This window comes from Antennarius striatus, chromosome 1 (assembly GCF_040054535.1).
Source record: "Antennarius striatus isolate MH-2024 chromosome 1, ASM4005453v1, whole genome shotgun sequence".
Taxonomy (NCBI): Eukaryota; Metazoa; Chordata; class Actinopteri; order Lophiiformes; family Antennariidae; genus Antennarius; species Antennarius striatus.
In genome coordinates, this window is record NC_090776.1 from 13,773,185 (window position 1) to 13,787,791 (window position 14,607).

The 14,607-nt window shown below is 39.8% G+C and overlaps 1 protein-coding gene across 1 annotated transcript; it reads left to right on the plus strand.

Moving 5' to 3' along the window:
- The first annotated feature begins 4,022 nt into the window (after window positions 1-4,022).
- LOC137599115 (F-box/LRR-repeat protein 3-like) lies at window positions 4,023-11,418 on the plus strand. Its single transcript, XM_068319826.1, has 6 exons — window positions 4,023-4,304; window positions 5,211-5,415; window positions 6,205-6,369; window positions 6,468-6,590; window positions 6,938-7,109; window positions 7,456-11,418. Exons 2-6 carry the CDS (start codon window positions 5,212-5,214, stop codon window positions 8,094-8,096), a joined length of 1,305 nt encoding a protein of 434 aa, XP_068175927.1. The 5' UTR covers window positions 4,023-4,304; window position 5,211; the 3' UTR covers window positions 8,097-11,418.
- Window positions 11,419-14,607: the final 3,189 nt, after the last annotated feature.

A 14,607-nucleotide genomic window follows, 5' to 3' on the forward strand; every position in this document is an offset into this window, starting at 1 on the left:
GGGGTTAGTTCCCACCATAAGTGGTCTTAGGAAGGACAATTGGTGAAGCAGCAACAGAGTCACGGTTGCCCACAGCCCAATGGTGCATGTATAGAACCAAGACTGTCTATCATCTATCCATCTATCTATCCATCTCCCCTAAATCATGATAAATCATCCTTGCACTGAGACAGCAAAATATCTGCATCACGATACGGTCACCTCCATGCTCGACCGCATAATGCTGCTGTGTTCAGTTTACACCTCATGTAACCGGATTCCCAACAGTTCACTTTTTGAATTGATCTGTATTACATTTCTCCAAAAGAGCCAGTAAAAATCCTTAGGCAGTATAGCCTGAGCAACACCTGAGGCGAGGGTTTTGTAGAAGTTTAAATTGATAAGGTTTGAAAGTTGACTAGTCAAGTGGCTACATTAGAATATATAAAACCAACAACAGAAAAATATCATAAAGCGAAAAAAATCTTAAAAACATTCTCTGAATTCATAAAGAACAATTTTCAAAAAGGATGTGGCTTTTACCTAATGGTGTACATTCAGAACCTTTCGAATAAATATAAGTCTCTATCTCCTTTCTTTTGACAGGAAGCTATGACTTGCTACATGAAGGGACAGAAATTTATATTGCAAGCGATCTTTAATTGCTTGGTTGTCATGAACGTTTCACATCTAATTTTTTTACTTAAAATGTCTCATGTGCTTAAATGCAGATGAGACATTCAATGCATGGAACACCACCAAGCTTGTAGAAAAAGCAGACATGAGTCTTGAAGCTGCTTCTCAAGGAGCCACTCGACAGCATCACCCTGGTACCCTCAGAAAGCAAATGGTGGGCGTGCTTGCTGTTACACAATGGACAGCAGACCTCCATTTGGCTGACAGCAGAAAATGAACACCTGCGTTCAATCCATGTCTCTGACAAACCGTCCCCCTGGGGACATCTTTTCAAAAAGCACACTGCCTGGCTGGCTGGGCTGAAGGTGAGTCATGCTGCTTCTACATATCTAAGGAAACACATGGGTAGGAATATTCTCAGGAGTGTCGTGACTCGGTAGGTGACATGGTTGTTATGCCAAATGTCAAAGGCCAGGCATTTAACACAGACACGAACCAAGAGATTGTACTGTGGCACCTCCAAATAAGCTAAATCTGGTCGTGACCTCTTTCCATGTATAACCACATATAAATTATGTGATGCTTTATCCTTTATTATGGATTTATACACATGCAATATACAATATTTTTTGAGGGAAGATGTATTTTCTTCAGTAACTAAAATTTTAAATCTGAAATCTGTCCAAAAGTCATGTGCCCATTTATGCTGTGTGCAAATAATCTTATTTAGTCATTACTATTTCATAAAGATAGATAGATAGATAGATAGATAGATAGATAGATAGATAGATAGATAGATAGATAGATAGATAGATAGATAGATAGATAGATAGATACTTTATTAATCCCGGAGGAAATTGTATATATCCACTGCTCAGGCATTACATAACAAATAATACACGATAAACACCAGGGGAAAAAGAAACACTGACATCACAGGACATACCACAAGACATACATTACATACATTCATTAACAGACAGACACATGCAGCACTAACAGGACTTATATACTAAACTATAACTAAAATATAAACAGTATAAAATTAAAATATAAACAGTATAAAATTTAAAAAATATTACGGTATTAAAATATAAACAGTATAAAATTAAATTAAATTAAAATTAAATTAAATTAAATTAAATCCATTCACCCGTGCTGACCTCGCCACCTTTCCTTTCGGCGTATTCTCTTCGAGGTCTCCGCAGCCTGTCATCCTTTTCCATGTCAGCTTATCTTCTGCATCCTCCTTTCTAACACCAACTTCCCTCATGTCTTCCTCACTACGTCCACTGACCTTCTCTTTGGTCTTCCTCTTGCCATCTTGCCCTTCAAACCCTTTTACCAAGATACTGTACTCACGATCTCTCATCTGGACATGCCCAAACCATCGAAGTCTGTTCTCTCTAACTTTGTCTCCAAAACATCTCACCACAGCTGTTCCTCTGATGAACTCATTTCTGATCCTATCCAACCTGGTCACTCCCAAAGAGAACCTCAACATCTTCATTGCCACCACTTCCAGCTTGCCTTTGTGTCTTCTATTCAGCGGCACTGTCTCTAATCTGTCCATCGTGGCTGTCCTCACCACTGTCTAATTCGTCCATCATGGCTGTCATCACCACTGTCTTCTAAACTTTGGCCTTCATTCTAGAACAGACTCTTCTGTTCCATAAGGCACCTGACACTTTCCTCCACTCTTTCCAGCCTGTATGGATCCATTTCTTCACCTCCTTACTACACTCACAGTTGCTCTGGACTGTTCACCCCCAATATTTTAAGTCCTCCACCTTGCTAATTCTTCTCCCTTTAGCCTAACTCTTCCTTCTGCACTCTCAATTTGTGCTTGAATATTCTTTTTTACTTCTGCTAATCTTCAACGCATGTCGTTACCTTTCTAAATGTTCCCATTTAGTAAGTGGCCTAGAGCTGATCCCTGATCAGTCCGACATCTACCTTGAACTCCTCTGTCACACCTGCAGCACACCTCACCACTTTTCTGCTGCCCTCATACGACATCTCCCTGTACTCCTGTCTACTCTCCTCAGTCCTCTCAGTGTCCCACTTCTTCTTAGCCAACCTCTTTACACACCACTATCCTATGCGGTTTGGCTACACTCTCACCTACCACCACTTTGCAGTCACTGATCTTCAGATTACACCATCGAGACAAGATGTAGTCTACCTGTGTGCTCCTACCTCCACTCTTATAGTTCACCCTATGTTCCTGCCTCTTCTGGAAGAAAGTATTCACTGTAGCCATTTCCATCCTTTTTGCGAAGTCAACCATCATCTGTCCTTCTGCATTCCTTTCCTGGATATCAAACCTACCCATCACCTCCTCGTCACCTCTGTTTCCCGCACTAACACGTCCATTGAAGTCTGCTCCAATGACAACTCTCTCACTTCTAGGTATGCTCTGCATCACTTCATCAAAGTCCGACCAGAATTTCTCCTTCTCCTCCAGCTCACATCCTACCTGTGGAGCATACCCACTAACAACACTGAACATCACACCTTCGATTGCTAGCTTCAGACTCATCACTTTATCTGACACTCTTTTTCTTTTTTCTTTTTACCTCCAGGACATTCCTAACAAACTTCTCCTTCAAGATAATTCCTACTCCAATTCTATTCCTATCTACACCATGATAGAACAACTTGAACCCTGTTCCTAAACTTCCAGCCTTGCTACCTTTCCACCTGGTCTCCTGGACACACATCGTGTCTACCTTCCTCCTCTGCATCATATCAACCAACTCTCTACCTTTTCCTGTCATAGTTCCAACATTCAGGGTCCCTACTGTCAGTCCTATACTCTTGGCGTTCCTCTTGTCTCTCTTTCTATAAACACTTTCGTCAGATGCCCTTACTGACACAACCCTTTGCATTTATCCTGACTTGGGTCCGGAACAATAAGACACTGGCTTGGGCCCTCTTTCGGCTAAATTAGTCAGAGACAACACGTAAGATTTTTAAATGAAGGTTTTCATTAAGGGAGAAAAAAAGTCAAAATCCAGCCCTGTGTGCCCCCTAAACGTAATAACTGGTTGGGCAGCCCTTAGCAGCAACAACTGCAATCAAGCATTTCACATAACCTGCACTGAGTCTAGTACAGCGCTTTGGGGCAATTTTGGCCAACTCATATTAAAAGAGAATATTGTAATTCAGCCACATTGGCAGGTTTTCGAACATGAACCACCTTTAAAAGGTCATGCAACAGCAATTAGGATTCACACACAGACACACACACACACAAACACAATGCATATATATATATATATATATATATATATATATATATATATATGCGCATGTTGTGTACAGTGACACTACGGGTGACTAAAACATCGCCCCCTCTCGACAGGCCACTGTAACTGCAGGTCCAGCAGCGATGACTGCCTGACGCAGCAACACAAACGCCATCTTTTACTGACAGGCAAACTGCTGAAACAAGAGTTGTGGAGCGAAATTAGGTCAGGCAATTTAAAAAGGAAAACACGGTTAGAGCTCGTTTTGGACGCTTTTAGTCAGTGTTTGCCAACCCTCCGCTACACCTGCTGTCCTATGATCCAATGTGTTTGATCGGTCGGCCAGCTCGAACGCAGTTCTGTTGTGTCGGACCTGGTTGACGTTGAGCGATCTTCTTTTCTGACAACGACAAAACAGCTGATTGAGCTGCAAGCCAGGTGAGAATGGGGTCGACGTCGATACTTGCTTATTATCATGCGTCCAACGGAAGTATTTTTCACATTGTAACTAATTACGGTAACTATATTAAATGTCGTAAATTGTTAGCTAGATGCGACGCATGTTTCAGCTCTTTTAAATCTCACCATAAATTGATCCTGTTGTAAAATAATGGGATTAAATGTCACCAGAAACGCGATATTTATGTGCAATATTGCTAATTCAAATGGAGTTTTTGTGCAGAGACTAATGTACTGTTTATGAGTCGCACGTCAGGCTGAGGGAGGCGTGCCCTTCGTTTCATTCACATCTGATGACGTCACAGACGCAGGAAGGTTCATCTGGTTTTGTTTATGTTTATGTTAAGTACCCATTTTTAAAAGCGTCTATACAGCATTAATACATCAGAATATGCTCATTTTTCTAATTTCAATGTTTCAATTTTTCACACTTTGGAAAATTAACTCAAACATTGAGTTGATGGCCTCTCTTCTCAAACCCCTCTAATTATCGTTAAAATAATAAATGATGCACACAATTCTAAATAAATACCCCTGTTCTATATTTAAAATAAAACATGTCGCAGGCATGACATTCAGAATTTATAAATACTGTATTTGGAAAGCTTAATTTTATACTTTTGTGCTGTATTCGAGACATTTTCAGCTTCTTAGAAATGGGGTTATTCAGTATATGTCAACATGACTCAGCCTAGCTGATATCCAGCGAAACCTAATAACAGAATAAATGTGGAAACAATCTAAGAAATCTACAGTCTGCCAAACGTTTCAAGACTAGTAATGAAAAGAAGCTGAATAATTAATTTTGCTAATCAGCAGTTCCTTTCCCCGTGAAGTTAACTTTGCCCGACCGTATTAATTGTGTCGATTCCTGTGTTTTCCCAGGATGAAGCGAGGCCTTCACGGGAATGAACAGGAAGATGCAGGTGGCACCAGCTGTGGATCTCAAGAGACTTTAAAACGGTCCCGTAAGCAGAGGAGGGAGAAAGATTTGAAGGATGAGGGAACCCACTGGGAGCTTCTGCCACAGGAAATCCTGCTCCCCATCTTCCAGCACCTGCCTCTTCTGGATCGGGCTTATGCCTCGCAGGTACTCCTAACGATAAGCCATCAGCCACTCCATAGGGAACACACTGGGAAACTTCCACTCATTCTAAAAGGCCACCTAATTGAGCCCTTTTTACATATAGATGATGTGGTAGGACAGCAACGGAGACTCTCCATACTCACTTTGTCCATTTACACTGAGCAAATCAACCACAGCATGATGGCTCCCCTGGTGTTTGATTTCAGATAACAGTTTGGTGGTGCTCCGCATGCAAAAGAAGCCTGACAAATGACACAGCAGTGTTTGCATCTAGTGCAAACATATGCATCGAGCAGCACATGGCAAAACCAATTTCTATCCTTGTTATATGGTGTTTCTCTCAGTTGTAAAATAATACACGGTTAGATGGTCTTGACCCTGCCCTGTCCTTCACCTTCTGCACATGTCAATTTTAAACTCGCGTGACCTCTGTCACTACCTCAGAGACTTGAACAAATTGAGGAAAAAGCTGTCTTATTGATCAGGTAGGTCCTAGTTTTGAAGCAGGATGATCATAGGTTGTTCTCCTTTTGCTTATCTAAGGTAATGAGGAATGAACACATAAACATAATCACACTTTATATTTGAATTCTCCAAACAGGTTTTGGTCATTGTGATTTTGCTGGGTTAAAGGTCATTTGCCTTAAATTAAATGAACACTTTTATTTGAATCTTTTAGCCCCTACTTGCAAGGTTGCCTCAGGACTAAAAACGAATTTGTTGTTCACAGGATCTCTCTTGAAATTAAAGTTAATTTGAAATAAGATTTTGATTTCTCTGGTGTCAACACAGGTGTGCCGGGCCTGGAACCAGGCTTTTCATATGCCAGAGCTGTGGAGATGCTTTGAGTTTGAGTTGAACCAACCAGCCAGCTCGTACCTGAAAGCCACACACCCAGAACTCATCAAACAAATTATCAAAAGGCACTCCAACCACCTGCAATATGTGAGCTTCAAGGTAATATCCGAGCTTGCGGTTAGATTTATGGTCAAATCCATTTTCCTGTGCGAGATAATACCTGGCCAGGCTGAATTTTTCTTCTCCTTGCTGCTCAGGTGGACAGCAGCAGAGAGTCTGCGGAGGCTGCATGCGACATCCTCTCTCAGCTTGTAAACTGTTCTTTGAAAACACTCGGGCTCATCTCCACGGCCAGGCCCAGTTTCATGGAGCTGCCAAAGGTATGCCAGTATTTCCCTGGATCGTTATCTGCTGGCAAAACATAAACACTGTGTTTTCATTCACAGCCTCCTGGAGCCACTGTTCAGATTACAGTTTCCATTGTGATGTTTCAGAATGTAATTTATAATAGTAGCCGCAGCGCTCAAATAGAAGCATTCCTGAACTATAACCTGCTGTAGCGATGTAACAACTCACTGGATTACAATGATGATTTATTATATTAATGAAGATCCAACTAATTTAAAAAAACAACAACGAGGCTCCGTGTGTAAATTAAAACATCATTGTTTTTAACCGGACAAGTTGGATTAATGACTAAACATTTTTCATTATCTTTGTCCAACAGTCTCACTTCATCTCGGCGTTGACGGTGGTTTTTGTCAACTCCAAATCCCTGTCCTCGCTGAAGATTGATGACACTCCTGTTGACGACCCCTCCCTCAAAGTCCTGGTGGCCAACAACAGCGACACCCTCAAACTGCTGAAAATGAGTAGCTGTCCTCATGTTTCACCTGCAGGTACTGACCAGCAGAGGGAGTGACAGATATTCTGCGTCTAATTGTGACTAATGATTGATGATCTGTTTATCAACTTATGGGGAACGTTTGTTTGTTTCTTGAAAGTTTGTTTGCTTCAAATTTTTTTAGTAGCTGGAACTAATGGAGCAGAAGTAATTGGATGGTGTTGATGTATGTATTTATGAAGATGTTATAATACAATAATTCATCACTCATCCTACATCTTAGTTAGAGTAAAATTTAGGTATGAATCCTGAAGATGGAGCAATGGCAGCCAGCATTTCTACACCGACTACAGATGGTGTCCATGTATAATGTCATCAGATATTTTGTCTCTGTGTCCCAGGCATCCTGTGTGTGGCTGATCAGTGCCATGGTCTGAGGGAACTGGCCCTGAACTACCATTTGCTGAGTGATGAACTCCTCATCGCCCTCTCCTCAGAGAAGCACGTTCATCTCGAGCACCTCCGCATCGACGTGATCAGTGAGAATCCCGGGCAGCAGTTTCACACCATCAAGAAGAGCAGCTGGGATGCCATGGTGCGCCACTCCCCGAAATTTAATCTGGTCATGTACTTCTTCCTTTACGAGGATGAGTTCAACCCGTTCTTCCGCGATGAAATCCCGGTCACACACCTGTACTTCGGCCGTTCCGTCAGTAAAGATGTGCTGGGCCGCGTGGGGCTCACCTGCCCACGTTTGGTCGAGCTGGTGGTGTGCGCCAATGGGCTGAGGCCGCTCGATGAAGAGTTGATCCGCATTGCCGAACGCTGCACGCAGCTGTCGGCCATCGGTTTGGGAGAGTGTGAAGTGTCCTGCAGTGCTTTTGTGGAATTTGTCAAGATGTGTGGCGACAGGTTGTCACAGCTCTCCATAATGGAAGAGGTGCTGGTTCCAGATCACCGCTATGGACTGGATGATATCCATTGGGAGGTGTCAAAGCATTTGGGTCGCGTCTGGTTCCCAGATATGATGCCTACCTGGTAGAGTACCTCAAGAAAATATAAATTAACTGCAGGTTTGTGTGAGTAGTTCTACTTCATAAAGTTTTGTTTTTCATACCCCTCATCTTTCATGTTTTTGAGGAAATGACGTGAAAAGAATTTCTGTCACTTTATGTCACACACCCTGCACATTATTTAGGTGTACATTAGTTGTTTTTAAGGGGTGACACTTTTCAATTGGAGTTAACATGAGCAGGTGGAAATTTGTTGCTAATATACTAAGTACCATCAAATTTAAGCAGATACATTAAAAAGTCCCCATCTCTTAAGGCTGTCAGTGTAAAGAAAATACAAACTGATGCATTCAGTTAGATGGTAACTTTAGAAAGCAGACTGCACATCATTAAGTTTGCATTAGATGGAGATTATCACCATTATAAGCTAAGGATTTCTTTTTGAGTTAAATATACTATGTATGATATACAGTAAACTCTAGACATTGCTGTATTCACAGAGTAAAGACATGAAAGAGGTGACCGCTTGTTAATAATCACACCTTCTTAAACTGACATCAACATCTAGAGTCAAGGAGAAAAGCCAACGCCAAGTGAAGAGTGTTTTGGCAGCATGTAATGACAATGATTAGCAACTGTGTACAATAAAATAAACACATAGCGTTGCGTTGTGAAGGACATTCACTTTTTGAGTGAAACTTGTTGGCTAAGTGTAATACCGATGATGATATGTGTTGAATACGTAAGTTTTTGTTAAGTTTTGATCTCATTTGTCGTACACTGCTGCCTCCAGTCTTTATTTGATGTGTTCCATTTGTTTGTGTCACGGCATCTCTTTTAAAAACTAAATTAGGCCTCACTGTCTGTAGATGCCAGCTCTTTGTGGCAGCTATAGCTTTTATAGTATGTTGGTTTATTGTTTAGTCACGTACGGGGATGCGCGTCACGTGGTGGTACGTCAGCACCGGTAGTAGTAAAGTCAGCTGTTCACCTGGCGGGACTTTGGTGTGAATGAACTGAGAAAGGGTGAATGGGGAAGTGCTACTTTTTGCTGACCGCTTTTGTTCTTTTGTCATATATTGAATCGCTGCCTTCCCCCCATGTAGGTGTTTATATTTGTTATCAGTAATCTACAAAACACAGTACTCTGGAGCAGTGTTCATTGACGCTTCGACAGCCAGCGCATCGGGCAAGGTATTACTTTTCCCCTACTCAGCCTCTCGGAAACTAAGTTGTTCAGGATAGTCGCCTTCACTGTCCTTTGATTTGATTTGTTCAAAACCCAAGATAATTCTTTCTCCAGTTTTCGTGACATGTGGTCCTCACACGGCCATTTACTTTGTCCTTAAACACCTCATGTACAGTATATATAAGTATACCAGGTTGATGTTTGAACATATTTTTTCTGTACAGTATTTTTATTTCTAAATTGACCCATGTTCAACCCTTTTTGCAATTGTAAATATCCAAGTGTTGTATTGCAAAACAAATTGATAGAGAAATTTAACTGTCCTATATCTGTACATTTATGCTACTGATGCACTTTCATTCTGATGAAGGATCCGACTTTAGCCAGATGAGCTCTAATGTTGTTAGAGGATGTAATTTTTACAGCCAAATTGTAACTTTTGGCGGTGGTCAGTAAATCTTTTCATTTCTTGAGTGACCTTGGTAATTACTTAATTCCTTATGGAATTACTTTCTGTTCTATAAAGTTTGTTTCCATCTTGCGAGCGAGCCATACTGGGTGAAAATCTCTGATCTGTATATAAAATTACATGAAAATATTTTGAACTCTTAGAAATTGTAATTTCTGAAGGAGTAGTTTGATTATTGACAATTGGTTTGCTGAAATAATTCTGGGAAGCTTTTGGGACAAAGTTTGTTGGCACAGTTATTCTCTACAGTCAATAATTCACCACAGAAACATGTCTTCTGTTTTAGTGTTTTGTAAAATACTAGTTGAATGATTTATAATTTGATTGCAGGTAGAGCAAAACCAAACTTATTAATCTTTTACTGGTGCAATAATAATATTTTCCTTCATAACCAGTTGACATATGCATAAAAGGAAACATTTTCTGTTTTCAAGAAAACAGTGTTTTCCTTTTATGTGAATTTAGCCCTGAGTTCAATAGTAGCATGATTCAACATCGACTGTTGTACGCCTCTTCTTTATGTAGCTATCACACAGAAACAAATTGATGACTTACAACAAGGACAATTTTTACTTCTCGAATTGATGGCAGTTCTTTTTATTTACTCCAAGACCATGTTTGTTAGTTGCATAAAAGACTTTAGTGCTCCCATCCAAACACACCCAAATTATGCTTATTTGAATGTGGAGACTGTTGTAGTATAATTATCTAAATGTGGAAGTCATGATCTGGATGAGTTTATTGTGTAGCCCTGGACAGGACAGTGTGGCAGCTGAATGTTGATGATTCTGAATGTGTACCTGAACTTGTAAGTGTTAAATATTTATGTTGCAATAGAGTGAAAGAATATTGTATAAAGCTATATGGGGTGTTGGTTCCTGTACATTTTGCAGGAAACAGGAAATGTGGAGACTTCAGTGATATAAAACTGTAAATAATTATTTCCCGCTTGAATGAATGCTTGTTTTATAGGCTTATAATTGTCTTTTTTTTTTAAAAAAAAAAAAGTGTTTTCAATTGTCAGTTGAAACCCCCCCAACTACATCACTATTTAAAAAGTGATGTAGTGTGGGTTTAAAAAACAACAGAAACAAACAAAGGAACAAACGGTGATTTCCCGGTAATTATAACTCTTATTTTCTGTCTGCTCTGAAGGTCAGCACAGCCTGTTAATGGGATTCGTCCTTCACTAAGATTACATTTAATTGTGTATTTATAACCCATGCCATCTATTGGATAATAATAATTGCATTTGTATTCAGTGCTTATAGATAATTATTGTAACAAGCAAGTCTAGACTGAGTAAAGGTGGAGGTTTTTTCAGTTGTTTCATTGTACCAAGATGATTTGTTGCAAGTTAATCTCTTGTACTTTTCCCAAGGACATGTAATAGTCAAGTAAGGTTAGCCAAAATGAAAAACGCCTCTTCTAACACCTATTTCTTGTCTGAATAAAAAAAAAAATTGTGTTGTTTAGCATGTTTCTTTAGCTTGTTTCTCAGTTATTTTTTTTCATGACAATACATTTGAACTGTTCTATGGATTGGAATTATGAGAAATTATTTTTACGTTATCAGTTTTTCGTCACAGATGTATCTGGCTCAGTGTGTGTGAACAGAAGGAGATGCTTGTATTCAAGCTAACAGTTGTCTGTGTTTGCATAGACACACTGCAGCTTTCAGCTAAGTATGACTTCTGTGACTTACTGGATCATCTAGCTTTGCAGTTAGCTGGGTTATAAACAAAATAAGACAAATATTTTCCACATTAATGATGAAGCCAGACGATTATCAATGTGATCAAATGTCTATTTGATCACATTGAAAATAGGTTAATCCCTCCTATGGTTGTTGAGATATTTTTTTCATCACCTCAAATGTCAACTTTGACGGCAGAGGAAATGTCAGGGATCACTGAAGTCGGAAGGATTCTTTGTCTGGGGCTCACAGGAGATACAGATACTGTATATCAGTTTGACTAAATCGCTCGAAAAATGATTGAATTCCTCATATGTAGGATAGCCTAAGGATGAGTTGCTCTAATTTCACTGAAATATGTATAGTCATCTTAAAGATGATCATATACTATACATATAAATCAGTGATGAGGGAGTCTTATGTAACACCAGGGATACATGTGGCTAAATCTAAAGTGTTACCATCATATCTGAGTGACCTAGTCTTTATTGCCACATCTCAGAAGACCTTTCCACAGAATATTAGATTTTTTTCATTCCAAACCTGAACAGGATCCAATTCCATTCACTCCTCTTTCTGCTTTCACAGCACATTCATTCAATAATCCACACCCAGATTTGAAACAAAGTCTCTATCAACTGGATTTTTGGCAAAAAATATTCTGGGATTCACTCAAGACAAAACCCAAGTTTGGAAGTACCTCAAGATTAAATCATTCAGTGGTCTAAATATGCCAGATTTGGACAAACTGGCAACAGAGCTCACTTTAGTTATAGCTGGCTGGTTGGTTTATAAATGTAACTTTTTGAAACAGCAGTTTCTTACATCACGCCTGATTTGAGTCTATTTCAGTACCGGAACATCAGAACAGGCACAAGCAAGATGGTCCACATTCCCATAACAGATACGCTGCTTGAAATCAGATGTTAAAGTGAAAAGAGTTTGTATTTCTTAAAGGAAGCTTATGATTGAAGAAGCTTCTTTGGTAAGAGGTGAAATGTCTTCAACCAATTTTAAGCAAGTCCATATTCTTTTTTTTGCGCTTCTTGATTTACCTCAACCTTGATGACTGAGACACTACACAGACGTGCTAGAAGTCCACGTATGGACTAACAACTGATGAATTCAAATTGGGTGCTACTCAATTTCTCATTATTTCCCATTATTCCAAAAACAGTGTTGTAAATATTCAGCTCTCATGTGTTTAAGCTTGGTGTAAAACACTAATAGGGACCACTTGTGTTGATTTGAAAAAAAAAAAAGTTATTCATGTGGTTCAAAAATGTATGCATTAACTTGAGATCAGTTGATTGAACTGAAATCATGAGGTGCTACATTAGAACATTACAGTCTTTATTTAATATCTGTGTAAGCAAAGGCAGGTCATTGTGATGCTATATAGCAGGGGTTTCAAACACATTTTCACCCAGGGCCACATCAGAATAATGGCTGTCCTTAAGGGCCAGATTTAACTTATAAATATAAATGTAAACAATGATAGATAGATAGATAGATAGATACTTTATTAATCCCGGAGGAAATAGCATATTAATCCCGGAGGAAATTGCAATGTAATGTAAAATAAATGTAAATAGTCTTTAATGTTAAATAACTCTAAATCTATTATTATTCAAGTTACAAACATTACAGTTGCACAGATTTTTTTTCTTGTTGCTCTGTTATAACAATTTTTAAAAATTTGTCAGGCTATGAAACCCACATAACTCCATCAATTAAGGATCAAAACTATCCAAATGAATAAAGAAAAATAACATCACAAATTAGGACATTAACTATGTTCAAGCAGTTTTTGTCAATGTGAAAAAGGACTTAGTTACTACACTGTGGACAAAGCACACTTTTTACCTAAACCTGTCTAAGTTCCAATCAATATTTCTATATTTGCATAGAATAGATTGACAGTAAGACACATAAATGAAACAATTCAACCTGTCATAACATTTCAAACTATGCTAGTGTCAATGATTGAAAAAGGGAAGAGAGAATTGTCTTACATATCGATGTGTTTTTGTATTTATATTAAAATGTTGTACAAAAACAACTGTCTGGTGTTAAAATGTGAAGATGACCGTCCTAAACATCAAAGGATGCTCACAAAATGCATGGCCTGAGGCCGCTGCCGGCGCTCAAAGGGCACTGTGTGGGGTCGACTTTACGAAGCCACTGCGTAATTCTACTATGGTTATGCAATGACACACCCCATTATACCTCTGATTGGCTTACAATAATATTCTTACCGAATCAGATCTTCCTTCTTCTCCTTTCGCCTTTTCCCTTCAGTGGTCGCCACAGGGAATCAATTGCCTCCATCTAACCCTGTCTTCTGCATGCTCTTCTCTCATACCAACTACCTTCATGTCCTCTTTCACTACATCCATAAACCTCCTCCAGACCTCCTGCCTGGAAGTTCAAAACTCAGCATCCTTCTACCAATATATTCACTATCTCTCCTCTGGACATGTCCAAACCATCTCAGTCTGGCCTCTGTGACTTTATCTCCAAAACCTCTGACATGTGCTGTCCCTCTGATGTACTCATTCCTGATCCTATCCATCCTGGTCACTCCCAAATAGAACCTCAGCATCTTCATCTGCTACCTCCAGCTCTGTCTCCATCTGTTCCTCAGTGGCATTGTCTCTAGACCGAAAAACATCGCTGATCTCACCACACTTTTGTACACCTTTCCTTTCATTTTAGCTGAAACTCTTCTACCACACATCACACCTGGCACTTTTCTCCACCTGTTCCATCCTGCCTGCAAAAGCTTTGTCACCTCTTTTCCACACTCTCCATTGCTCTGGACTGTTGACGCTGAGTACTTAAAATCCTCCTCCTTCTTGATCTCTTCTCCCTGTAACCTTACTCTTCCACTTGGGTCCCTCTCATTCACACACATCTTCCTCACCACCAGAGTTATCCTACACACCACTATCCTATGCTGTTTGGCTACACTCTTGCCTGCCACTACTATGCAGTCACTGATTTAATTCAGAATTCACCGTCTACACAAGTCGTAGTCTACCTGTGTGCTCCACTCCACACCTCCACTCCTATAGGTCACCCTATGTTCCTGCCTCGTCTGGAAGAAAGTATTCACTAGCAGTTTCCATCCGTTTTGCGAAGTCAACCACCATCTGTCCTTCTGCATTCCTCTCCTGGATACCA